The sequence below is a fragment of the Scyliorhinus canicula genome, chromosome 3 (genome assembly GCF_902713615.1).
Source record: "Scyliorhinus canicula chromosome 3, sScyCan1.1, whole genome shotgun sequence".
Lineage (NCBI taxonomy): Eukaryota > Metazoa > Chordata > Chondrichthyes > Carcharhiniformes > Scyliorhinidae > Scyliorhinus > Scyliorhinus canicula.
In genome coordinates, this window is record NC_052148.1 from 258,979,638 (window position 1) to 258,992,792 (window position 13,155).

The 13,155-nt window shown below is 45.1% G+C and overlaps 1 protein-coding gene across 4 annotated transcripts in view; it reads right to left on the reverse strand.

Annotated features, from left to right (window-relative positions):
• The window catches only part of nrg1 (neuregulin 1), a 901,022-nt gene that overhangs the window by 175,965 nt on the left and 711,902 nt on the right, over positions 1–13,155 (reverse strand). For 3 of the 4 annotated variants that reach the window (XM_038792661.1, XM_038792662.1, XM_038792665.1), the window contains exon 2: positions 4,249–4,429. The exons of the other annotated variant lie outside the window; for it this stretch is intronic. In XM_038792661.1, coding sequence (XP_038648589.1) covers positions 4,249–4,429 — 181 coding nt within the window. The remainder of the gene's footprint in view (positions 1–4,248; positions 4,430–13,155) is intronic. 4 annotated transcript variants of the gene reach the window in all.

The window sequence follows — 13,155 nt, forward strand, 5'->3', positions numbered from 1 at the left end:
TACTTTTCAAGACCCTAGAGAGGTACCTTCAATGCTGTCTGGGGCAGAGAGCTGGAATCTCCCACCATGCCCGCCGCAAGAACGCCACAGGTGAGCCACGCAAAATGGAGAACTCCATTGATCTTGGGTGGGATTCTCTGGTCGCGGGGCGGACGCAGCCGGAGAAGTCCGCCCAGATTCTCCGCATCAGCTGGGAGGACCAGACATATTTTTTTTAATTAATTTTTTTTTAGCTGTGCGTTTTGCTGGCTAGGCCAGCATTTGTTGCCTATCCATAATTGCTCTTGAGAAGGTGGTGGTGAGCTGTCGTCTTGAACAGCTGCAATCTATATGGTGTAAGTACACCCACAGTGCTGTTAGGGAGGGAGTTCCAGGATTTTCACCAAGCGACAGTGAAGGAATGGCAATATATTTCCATGTTACGATGGTGAGTGACTTGGAACTTTCAAGTGGTGGAATTCCCATGTATCTGCTGCCCTTGTCCTTCCTGATGGTCATGGTCGTGGGTTTGGAAGGTGCTGCCTAAGGAGTCTTGAATTCCTGCAGTGCGTCTTGTAGATGGTACACGCCGCTGCTACTATGCATCGGTGGTAGAGGGAGTGAATGCTTGTGGAAAGGGTGTTAGTCAAGCGGGGCTGCTTTGTCCTGGATGGTGTCGAGCTTCTTGAGTGTTGTTGGAGCTACACTCATCCAGGAAAGTGGGGATTATTCCACCACACTCCTAACTTGTAGATGGGGACAGGCTTTTGGGAGTCAGGAGGTGAGTTGCTTGCCGCAGGATTCCTAGCCTCTGTCCTGCTCTCGTCGCCACAGTATTTATATGGCTAGTCCAGTTCAGTTTGTGGTCAATAGTAACCACCAGGACGTTGATAGTGGGGGATTCAGTGATGGTAATGCCAATTAATGTCAAGGGGGTGATGGTTTGATTCTCTCTTGTTGGAGATGCTCATTGGCTGACACGTTCATTTCATTTCATTTCACTTGTGTGGTGCGAATGTAACTTGCCACTTGTCAGCCCAAGCCTGGATATTGTCCAGGTCTTGCTGCACTTGCATGTTGTCTGGTGCTGAACATTGTGCAATCATCAGCAAACTAACACCAGTGTCCTTGAACAAGCCAAGAGCACCAGCATCGAGGCCATGATCATCCAAAACCAGGTCCGGCCATGTGCTTAGGATGTCAGAGTCTGAACTGCCAAAGAAAATCAGCTTTGCCTAACTCATGAAAAGCTTCCCAACAAGAGGCAGACAAAGGAAATCGTCAAAGGCATCCTGAAGGCTTCCCTCAAGAAATTCAACATATAAGCCAACGCCTGCGCGACGTTTGCACAGAAGAGACCTACTTGGAGGAACCTCCTGACTGAAGGAACACAATTCTTCGAGGATTCCCGAAGGCAAGAGGAGGCCCTGAAAAAGAGGCTAAGAAAGGAATACCCATGATCTAGAGTCCAAGGCCCGATCCCACCTCCCGGAAACACCTGCTAACTGCGTTCGAAGATGCGTCTCTAGGTTCGGGCTCATCAGCTCTGTAAGAACCCACAACCAGTAACACAGAGTTTGTTAGGTGGACAATCACACTCATTAGTGAGTGATTGCCGAAGAAGGAGTGGTTGCCTCACAGAAGGAGGCCATTCAGCCTTTTGTGTCCATGCCAGCTCTCACCAAGAGCTAATCCCGCTTCCCTGCCTTTTCACAGTAGCCCTGCTTTCTGTTATTCTCTTCAGATAAGTATCCAATTTCCTTTTGAAAGCCACAGATGAATCAGCCTCCACCACACTATCAGGCAATGCATTCCAGTTCCAACTATTTGTTGACTAAAAACATTTTCCCTCAAGTCGCCTTTGGTTCTTTTGACAATCACCTTAAGTTGACGTCCTCTGGTGCTCAACACTTGCATCAATGTCAACAGTTTTTCCTTATCCGCTCTGTCTAGAATGCCTCTATCAAACCCCCTCCCTCAACCTTCTTTTTGCTGTGGATAAGAGACCCAAGTTTCATCAATCAATCCTTCTAACTGAAGTCTCTCAGCCTCAGAACCATTCAGTACAGATTAATCGAGCCTCTCAACCTGTTACTCTTTGAGAAATCGCTCACCCATTGCTCCTTAAAGGATGACATCAGCATTCATTTTTCAAGCAAGCACATTCCAAAATCAATAACAAGGCAGATTTTAAAAGAAAATATGCATGGTAATATTAATGCATTTTTATCAGGCACTGTAATACAAAGTAAGGGAACAAAATAGTGTTTGGTACTGCCAGTCCTTCATTGCAAATCAATAGTCCTTTAGCTCCATCATGCACCATCTTCAATTGAAAAGATAATGGAGCTGCAATGCTGCATTATTACAGAGTGTTCCCTTTTACGAGTACATATGAGTTAGTCCTTTGTGAGTTTAAAACTAACTGAATAACACAGCTGAACTTCAAAATGGTTTCCTCATTTGATTTCTTGTAGCCATAGATGTACCATAGACGTATCCATCTCTGTCGATGCCTTCATTTTCCTGCTGTCAAAACCTTTGTCCAGCGGTTACCTCGAGACTCGACTTGCACTGCAGTCTTAGGTTGAATTCGTACAAAATTCATCCAGATCCTAACCCGTCTCCCTATATTTTCAGACCTCGACACCCAAATTCTCTTCCTCATGTTTAAGTCCTCTTCCAGACTCCTCCCTTCCAAATCCTGCCAGCTCCTCAAGGACATTGTGTTCCTTCAATTTTCATTTCAGAATATCCCCCATTCTCTCGGCCCCACCATTGGCAGCTGTGCCTTAAACTACCGACGTCCTATCTCCGCAATTCCCTCCCTGAACCTCTCTGCTTTTCTGTCCCTTTTCAAGGCTCTTCTCTCTAAGCTTGTAATCAACCCTGATGCAGTTGTTGTTGGGTGTGAGAGAATGGAGGGCTCTGTAAATGAGGGTTTGAAATCAATTTGCTGGGGTGTAAAGAGTTGGTGGAGATTGCCTGCCTTCTTCCACATTTGACAAAATATTGTCGACGTCCATCCTTAACTCGTCACTACTGCAATGCCCATCCAGACCATAGGCTCTCCAGCCTATTCACACTCTGACCCATCCACCTGTCACTCACTGTTGCCCCAGCTTTGAAGGTTAAAGGTGGATTGAACTGAGATCCAGAGATGAGGACGATAAATTGAAACTAACTCACCCAGTGGGACTCTGACACAGTCAGATCAGTTGCCCAGCTTTGAAGTAACATCCAGCAGATGTGTTCCCCCACACGTTGAAGGTAGTTAATCTGCACCAACTCTTTACACCCCAGCAAATTGATTTCAAACCCTCATTTACAGAGCTTTTTGAGTTAATATCAGCCGCAACAATAACTCGAAGAAAGAAGCGCAAGGCAGTCCATCCTTTGGCTAAATACCACAACAGACAGTTGCTGAAGCTTTACTTCCCTCTGAAGGATAGTTTAGAGGGATTTATAGAGCATAAAGTAAGTCATTTGTGGTGGTTAGACAGAAAAGAATACTTCAGGGAACATTCAGAAAGGGTGTGATTATGAATCTAGCCCCAGTGATCCTGGGAGCACGATGCAGTTCAATGTTAAATCACCACCTATTTCGTGGAACATAGAGAGAGAGAAAAAAGAGAGAGATAGGGGAAAATATTCAGACTCCTAGGAGGCAATTTTTATCCGACGTTAGCCACCAATGAGAGTGGTGATGAAGACGCAAAATACGGTGAGAATCGGGACAAAGAACAAAGAAAAGTGCAGCACAGGAACAGACCCTTCAGCCCTCCAAGCCTGTGCCAATCATGATGCCCGAACTAAAAAAAACTTTCTGCCCTTCCATATCCCTCTATTTACTCCCTATTCATGTATCCATCTAGATGCCTCTTTAGGGTAGGACTGGTTTCATGTGTTAAGCAGGGTTGCAGCAAAGGACATTAGTGAGTACTTGGATTTTCACTTGAAACTTGCGTGCCTTTTAGGTGCTAATCCCCAAATTGCCACATTTATTTAATTCAACCATGCAGCTTGATATCCTGGGACAAGTAGGCTTTTGAAACCTCCAGGGTACTGAACCAGGACCATAAACACTCTGCCACTGTGTCCAAGAGATGGAAAGTACAGCAGGGTGTATTTCTAGTTAAATAAAGAGAGATTGGTCAATTGACAAATAAAGCGAGGACACTGCCCATTTGACCAGGAGATACATTGGATGAAGCAACTGATGAACCAACAGTAATTACAGAAAGATACCCTATTCAGAACTGGCCATACCTTTTCTTTTTCTTAATCCTGATCTCCTTGGATTTTTTATTGCCGATCAGCTCTTTTCCATCCTTATACCATTTGAAGGTGGGCTGTGGATAGCCTGAAATGGCTTCACATCTCAATACGAGCTTTTTCCCCTCGTTCACCACCACATCACTCTTCAGTGGTTTGATCTTTGGAGCTGCAGCTGTGAGGTAAAAGAGAAAAGGGCGGCCAATTAGTCAGCTGTTTCCCCGAGAGTGAAGTAACGTGACTATTCATAGGACCAGGTGTCAGCTATTCCATTCCTCCTGTTCATTATGTTAAACTGACTGGAGTAATACAAAGACCACATGTGTGACAGCAATATTACCCGCTGGAGTGGATTTTCAACTGGTCGCGAGAGACCCCAAATGCCCACCCATGACCAAAAATGCCGAATTTTCATCTCCTGTGATTCTGAAGCTCAACATCGGCTTCTGGAATTGCAACTGATCCGGGGGCTCAGCTCAAAGTGGGCAGCCATGAATTGACTATCCATTTTAAACTGGAACTCCCCGAAGGTGTATTACAGGAAGCCAAATCCCTTTCTTCTCTTTCGCATTATCTTCCCAACAAAGCTCACTCGTACTGGAGGCGGTACAGTGGTTAGCACTGCTGCCTCACAATGCCAGGGTCCTGGGTTCGATTCAGGTGACTGACTGTGTGGAGTTTGCAATTTCTTCCTGTGTCAACGTGAGTTTCCTCCGGGTGCTCCGGTTTCCTCCCACAGTCCAATGATGTGCAAGTTAGGTGGATTGGCCATGCTAAATTTGCTCCTAGTGTCCAAAGGTTGGGTGGGATATATGGCTAAAGCGGGGTTTGGGCCTAGGTGGGGTGCTCTTTTGAAGGGTCAGCACAGACTCACAGGGTCGAATGAGCTCCTTCTGTACTGTCGGGATTCTATGATGCCAGTAACTAAAAACAATCTCAAACAGACAAAATCAGCAGGATGAAGGAAACTAATGTTGTTTTAAACATCGTATATTTAAGATCATGTCCAAGAACTTTGGGCCATGATGCAAATTGAGGCCTATTTCTTTTCTTCGTCTCTGGCACTAGATTGAACAAGCTAAGCATTGTCCATCTCGTGGACTCCCCCATTAATGAAATTAAATGAAATTAAAATCGGTTATTGTCACAAGTAGGCTTCAAATGAGGTTACTGTGAAAAGCCCCTAGACGCCACATTCCAGCGCCTGTTCGGGGAGGCTGTTACGGGAACCTACGGACAGGACCCTCTTGGAAAAGCAATCACTACGTTAATAGAACTGTGCAAGAAAGAGAGATTTATGAAAATGTAATAATTAATTATGATACACTAATAATATGATAGAGTGATTATGTTACTATATGATAAGATGTTCTCACTTGTAGCAGACACAAAAACTAGAGGCCATAAATATAAGCTCGTCACTAATAAATTCAATAGGAATTCAGGAGAAACGCCTTTAATCGAGAGAGTGGTTAGAATGTGGAACTTGCTGCCACACATCATTGAGGCGAATAGAATAGATGCGTTTGAAGGGGCCCTGGTTAGGAAATGAGGGAGAATGGAGTAGAAGGATATGCTGATGAAGTTAGGTGGAGGCAGATAGAAGGAAACTGGTGTGGAGCATTAATGCCGCATGGAAGTGTCGGGCCGAATGGACTGTTCCGGTGCTGAGCGTTCTCGGCAATTTGAGTAAAACTGCAGGTCTTTTAGAATTCAAATGCGCATTTGTAAGTAAAATTCAGACAGGGAGAATTTATTTTGAGCGCTGCATAAAGATCGATATAAAAGCACTTATCATTTGGGAGAAAACTGACAGAGATCACGCTGATTGGCGTTCCTATGAAGTCAATATTTGGAGCTTTTCAATAGCCAAAGCTCAACTTTCATTAATTGCTTTAATTACAAAGACACCTGGAAGCCAATTATACGCATCGTCCTCATTATAGTCGTCACTGGCCCAGCTGCCTCGAGATCCCGCAACATCTGCACCAATATAACCCACACACTCCTCATTTACAAACAGTTCAAATGCGCGGCACTGAAGTGTTGTGCTCATTTAAATTCAATTATCTTCAAAACGTTCAAGCGAAAGCTTTTCTTTTTAGAATAAAAACAAATATCTTGGAAGGCGTTCAAAATGGCAGAAGCACAACAACATCATTTTGGTAATCAGGACAAATTAGCCATGAGGACCCTGAAATTACACTGTGGGATATCAATGCATAAACTCCTAACCTGTTCAACTGCAGTTCCTCTCTCTCTCTCTCTGCTAGTCTCTCAGACACATTAACACACTTTTGTTTCAATTTTAAAATTCTCGTTGTGTTCAAGTCTCTCCATGGCTTCTCCCTGCCCCATCTCCCAATACCTCCCCAGCCCTACAATACTCCCAGATCTCAATGTGACTCCAATTGCGGTCTCTTACGTTTCCCAGTCGTAAACCATCAGCGGCCGTCTCTTCGGTTCCTTGGCCCTAAGCTCCAGAATTGCCTCTTTCCTTCCCCTTTCTGAAGACCCTCTTTTCTGACCAGCTCTGCCCCAACATCATCTTATTTGGCTTGGTGTCAACTCTTCTGTTAATGCATCAAGATGGTCTCTTTCTCTGAAGGTGCGAGAGAAATGCAAGTTGTTGTTGCTGGATACTAGTTTCCAAGGTTGAAATCAAAAAGCCAAGAATTTCTCCTCTATCTTAAACCCTTTTTTAAAAAAAAAACTATACCGCACATATATTGCCTCAATCTCAATGCAACCCTCCTCCCCTCACCCCCGCCCCCACTCCCACATCAGGCCATCTATCTTTAAAGTTGCTGAATCATGTTGCAATCTCTCCAAGCTACACTTTAATATTGAACACATTCTCCCTCTCTTCAGTTCTGAAGAAATGTCAAAAGGACTCGAAACATTAGCTCTGTTTTCTCTCCTTACAGATGCTGCCAGGCCTGCTGAGTTTTCCCAGCATCCTCTGCTCTTGTTAACCAAGAATTCTGTTGCCCTCCTCAAAACCCTGTCCCCATTCACCCTCCTCCACACACCACTTTGCTCCCCCACTCAATAAACTTATCTCAATCAATATATTGGGGCCATGGACTCAGAATGTTTGGGATAAGGGGTAAATACTCGGTGGGTTATGGATATTTTAAATTCTAGCTATCCCAGATAGCTGTGGATGCTCCGTCACTGGCCAGAATTTTCAGGTCCTGCCCGCTAGGGGCATCATCTGGCTCTGCCCACCACCCCCAAAGTCAATGGACCTTTAGCTGGTTGGCAGTCATCGCTAGTGTGGGAACCCATCATGGCGGGCTTGCAAATCCCACCCAGAGTACATTCAAGTCTGAGTACAATAAATCCTTGGATGTTAGGGGCATCGAGGAATATGGCGGTAAGGTGGGAAAGTGCCCATGAAGGAAAAGATCAGACATGATCTTACAGAATGGAAGAATAGGCCAAGGGGCTATATGGCCTACCCCTGCCCCAATACTGCTGTGCCTTCAACAAGCCTCCTTCAAAAAGCTGAGAGAGACAAGGCTCTTGGTGGCTGATCTCACTGGTGGGCAGTGATGAATAATTTTGCAACGGCAATCTGTGTGGCCATGAATCTCCAGATGAAATAGATGTGGAAAGTTAATGCGAGAATGGAAACCAAGTTGAAATCACGGGTTACATCAGTATGCACACAGCAATACGCAGAATGGTCAAGGGAAATTAGCAAAAATGATTGTCTGGGCAAAGGGTCATTAATGAAATTGAAGTAGCTTGTCGAGTGGCAAACGGTACATTAATATCCAATGGTGTCAGGATTTCAAATGAGCATTAAATTATAATTAAAATAATTGCACCACGCGTAATTAAGCAAACTTCCACCCCAATCTTAGTGGAAGCAACAAGGGGAAGGTCCCATGTTGGGCATTAGAAGGATATGATTCTTGGCATCTCAAGGCTGGTCCACCGTGACTTCAGCCATACCTCATAGTGATAGCTGTTACAAATCTACCAACAGTCAATCAAGTAAAGAGGACTGCAAGATGAAAGCTGTGTTGCAGCATTTCCAGTGTTATTCTTGATTAAGTTACAAGCACTCACAGTTCAGGACTCGATGAGCACATAATCCACGCCAATGTTTCGAGATGGTACAGTGCTGCACTGTCTGAGGCTCCACCATCGGACATACCTTTAAATGAAAGCCCCATCTACCTGCGTAAAGATCCCACAGCAGTATTCAAACGGGATGAGGGAGAATATTGCTTCACAGCGCCAGGGACCTGGGTTTGATTGCCGGCTTGGGTCACTGTCTGTGCGGAGTCTCTCTGTTTCTGCGTGGGTTTTCTCTGGGTTCCCGGTTTCCTTCCACACATCCCGAAAGATGTGCTTGTTAGGTGAATTGGACATTCTGAATTCTCCCTGTGTACCCGAACAGGCGTCGTAGTGTGGCAATTTAGCGTGGCCAATCCGCCTAGCTTGCACATTTTTGTGTTGTGGGGGCGAGACTCACGCAAGCACGGGGAGAATGTGCAAACTCCACACAGACAGTGACCCAGAGCCGGGATCGAACCTGGGACCTCGGTGCTGTGAGTCCGCACTGCTAACCCACTGCACCACCGTGCTGCCCTTTACACTGCTAAAATAACTACACTTCAGAAGTAATTAATTGGCTGGGAAGTGTCCTAAGGATGTGAAAAATGCTATATAAATGCAAGTCGTTTCATTGTAAAGATAATGGGAATATATTTGGAACATCCAACAGGACTGTGCAGATGACAGGCAAGAAAAGATGGGACAAATGGCAAACATCCTCCATCGTATTGAGGTGGCAACACAGTGGTTAGCACTGCTGCCTCATAGCACCAGGGAGACGGGTTCGATTCTAGCCTTGGATGACTGGCCATGTGGAATTTGCACATTCTCCCTGATTCTGCGTGGATTTCCTCCGGGTGCTCCGCTTTCCTCCCACAGTCCAAAGATGTGCAGTTTAGGTGGATTGGACATGATTAATGCACAGGGTTACGGCGATAGCGTTGGATACCCGGCTCGTTCGGAGGGTCAGTACACACTTGATGGGCCGAATGGCCTCCTTCTGCACTGTGGGAATCTATGGAGTAATTATCAGCATTGGTTTACTTCACCTTCCAACTCACTGCAGGCAGTCTAATTCCTGTGCCATCTCTCCCTACAGGAAAGTTACTTTCACCAAAGTAACAGCATGATCACTGATATTCCCTCTGCCTGGAAGATCCCATGTCCCTGAGCACAGATTCAGGGCAATCTGCCCTACTGGGCACAAATAGTTTGCAAGGATTCTGGTTCCTGGCACAGACACATTCCCTTTTGATAACTGCAACAAAAAGATCCGAAATAAATCACCAAAAGATATCCATCACAAGACAAGGATGAACTGTTTAATACAGATATGGCCATTCATGCTGATTACTCAGCAGGATACTCAATGTTAACAGGTCTTGCAAGACATTTTATATTGGTTATAACAAGAAACTACACAACAATATAATTCTCAATGTCACAATGCTGGTGCTTTATCAACTGTGCTTATTGTCAAAAACCTCTCTGCACGGCTTGTACTTCAGCAGACAGATTGGTGGAGAGGGCCAGGAATGCTTGAAAGTTCCTCACTCTTCCTTTTGGAAGAAGACCAAGGCATCATCTCAGGACCAACGGCAATTGCAGCCAACACGTGGCCGGATACCATTCTGAAGCCCAGATAAGCTTGTCAGCAGAACATGGAAGGGTGATTGGTCCTGCCAATGTAAATACTTTGGGAAACTTTTGCAATTGTGTACAACCAACCACATTTTCCGCCCATTCATTCCACTTGAGGAAGTCCGGTGAACTAGTCTGCGACACCCCGGGCTGCTGCCCTGCACTTGACCGAATTGGCTCGTTGTATATATGAGCCATTGCTTTCAAAGTCAGAGTGCACGAGAGGGGCAAAACAGCGACTGAGCTGAACAGGGAGATTAATGCACAGTGAGTCACTGCCATTTACGGTCAGACTGTGTTTTGGTCCCTTGAGACAATCACTTGTAAGGCAGCAAACAGGAACCGAAGTATCCTGTGGTGTGTGAATACAGGTGTCAGAATCTGGCAAGTGGATGCAAGGAAACTCGTACAAGTCCAGACAGTCTATCCAGTCAGTACTTTAAGAGATTTTATCATACTGCTGTTAATATAACAACATTGTGCTGGAAAATAATTGCTATGCAATGCTGCACTTTGATTTTTGAAGTGTCCCGCAGAAAGAAATGCCTGAGAAACATAACTCAACCCTGGACAAATCCTCCTCCAAATCTATCTACCTTCTAATTATGAATAGAAATACTATACTGTGAAAATTAAACAACTCAGGTCGTTATGAATGGAGAGCCAGGGGAGGTGCGGAGGAATCACCTGGAAAATCCAATCTTAACAGCAGGCTCTTCCTTTGACATGAGGCACATTCCTGGCACTTGGAAGGGATTGATCAGCTTCAGGTTAGTGGTCTCCGAGCCCAGGATCCAGCTCGTGGAGGCCTGACGCCTCTCACTGACATTCCAGACCATTGGGGCCTGGTACCACCATCAAGTCCTATCTTCCCATTTAAACTAGGATACCACCTTCGTAGAATTATAGAATCCCTACAGCACAGAAGGAGGCTCTTCAGCCCATCAAGTCCGCACTGGCCCAATTTTCTTTGCCTCACCACTGACAGCCGTGCCTTCAGCTGACTCGGCTGAAAGCTCTAGAATTGCCTGCCTGAGCCTTTCAGACTCTCTGTCTCTCTTTCGCTCCTTAAAACCTATCTTTTTGAGCAAACTTTTAGCTGTCCCTCCTCATACCTTCTTTGGCTTGGTGTTAATTCTGGCTAATTGTGCTTCAATGAAGCACCTTGTGGACATTTTTTATGTCGAAAGGTGCTGTTAAAATGCAAATTGTTGGTGTGACATGTGAATTAGACGGTGAACAATGGGAAAAGGGGTCATGCCAATGGGATCAGCATTATGGAAAGGTTGCCCCATTATTCAACTCGATGCGATCATATAATAGCAACAAATAACTAAAGCACATTGCTTCAGGGAGCATGTGTAGATGCTGATTGCAGGATTGCTTAGCTCTGTCTCACGCATTTAATTCCTGGGCCATAGCGAAGGAAAGACTTGGGCACTACCAGATAGTTACGCCAATAAGATTGCATGCCATTTGGCTGTTGACCTTTGACTTGTTCAAGATACTAACCTGCTCATCATGGGCTGCATGTGTCCCGATCTGTTCCCGCGTGGCTTTAAGCCTCATTTGACACTGTTTCTCGAGGGACATTTGTCCTGTTACAATAAAGGGCACGCAGGAAGTCGAACAGGATCTTCATTCAGGAAATTCTGTCTCCATTATTCATCAAGTGATTCCCATTTGACTTGTTCAATAAATTAACAACAATCTCATCTACTACTTGAAAAAAAAACTTCCCTTCACCGAAAATACACGATTTAAAAAGAAAAGCTATCATATAACTTCTTGGCAACAGATTGTTGCAGTGGATCCGACGTGATGACCAAAACCTGTTCTAGGAATATAACCAGCCCAGAGGTTCCTCACAGAGCATGGCAACAGCCGATTACATTTGTCAGCTGATGTTATTTTGGCCACTACCATAACATTGAGAAAAACAGTGCTCTGAAGGTCACTATCTATTACGACTGTGATTAGCTTTGCTGTTCCCCACTTATATATTTTTTTCTTCCTCCCCATTTGGATCCAGACTAACGCTGGGCTCTGGATCCATCAGCAAACTGTCACCACCCAATATCCTATCTCACACTATTTTCATTGCAACTGCTTGTCCATGACTATACTGTACAGACATGGCTGCCTGGCACATGTGCCAATTGGCCAAGGGTGACCATCCCTGATCTCTGTCAATGTGTCTTTAATGAAACTCAAATTATTTCCTCAATGTCTCTTTTGGCGAGTCCCTCAGGCTGCAATGTACACCCGCACTGTCCAGCAAGGGTATATTAGATAACGGTTGAGAGTGTAGTTTTCTCTCCAGGGGTTATTGAGGACAAATAAACTCAGCAATGGCTTGTGAGGTAAACAGCTGGAAGCATGAGTTCCTTGTCAAGACTTTTACTCTATTTGAAATGGGTTGACATTGTTAACCATCATACAGTTGATCGTCAGGTGGAAATGCACATCAACTGATGACAATCTTACATAGAAAATCAAAGCAGGAGGAGGCCATTCGGCCCTTCAAGCATGCTCTTGGTCAGTAATACTTTCAGCAGTTGACTAGCTTGTTGACACTTACCAGTGAAGAGCTGTGGTTTGTGCAGGGCTCCCTGCAACTGCGATCTTGGGAGGAACAGAGAGGGGGGGGGGTCTCGGGGAGAAAATTTGGAAAACGGATATACAAGAGAATAAGAAGGAATGTTTGCCAATGACTGATGTACCTCAGCAACAATCAATAACTACTGCCAGTGACATCGGCAGAATGTCTTTAAACCTTAAATAAGTGATGAGCCGATTTCTAATGATGATGACAAATATTGACTAAAACCAGATGCTACTGGGCCAGAGACCAAAACACACCAAGATGGCTCGGACAGGGGTTAGCGCACTGCCTTCTGACCTCTTGGGAATGGGTTTGAGTTCAGCCAGCCCAGGTTGATGGGATGAGAGCCTGGCCGGCGAGGTTAGCTTGTGTTTGGGCTGCGCTCATGCTGCATGCTAATCTGTTCCCACTCGTAGAGCAATCTCGCTTGAGTTGGAGGAGGGATCTCTTGAGGTTTTCGGAGTGAGTTACAGTTCTGGATCAGAGCAATGGGAGTTCTCCTCGACACGACGTGAGGGAGCACACTACTGACAAGAGAAACACATTTTCTCTTTGCACTTCACTGAAGAAAAAAAGAGAAAACA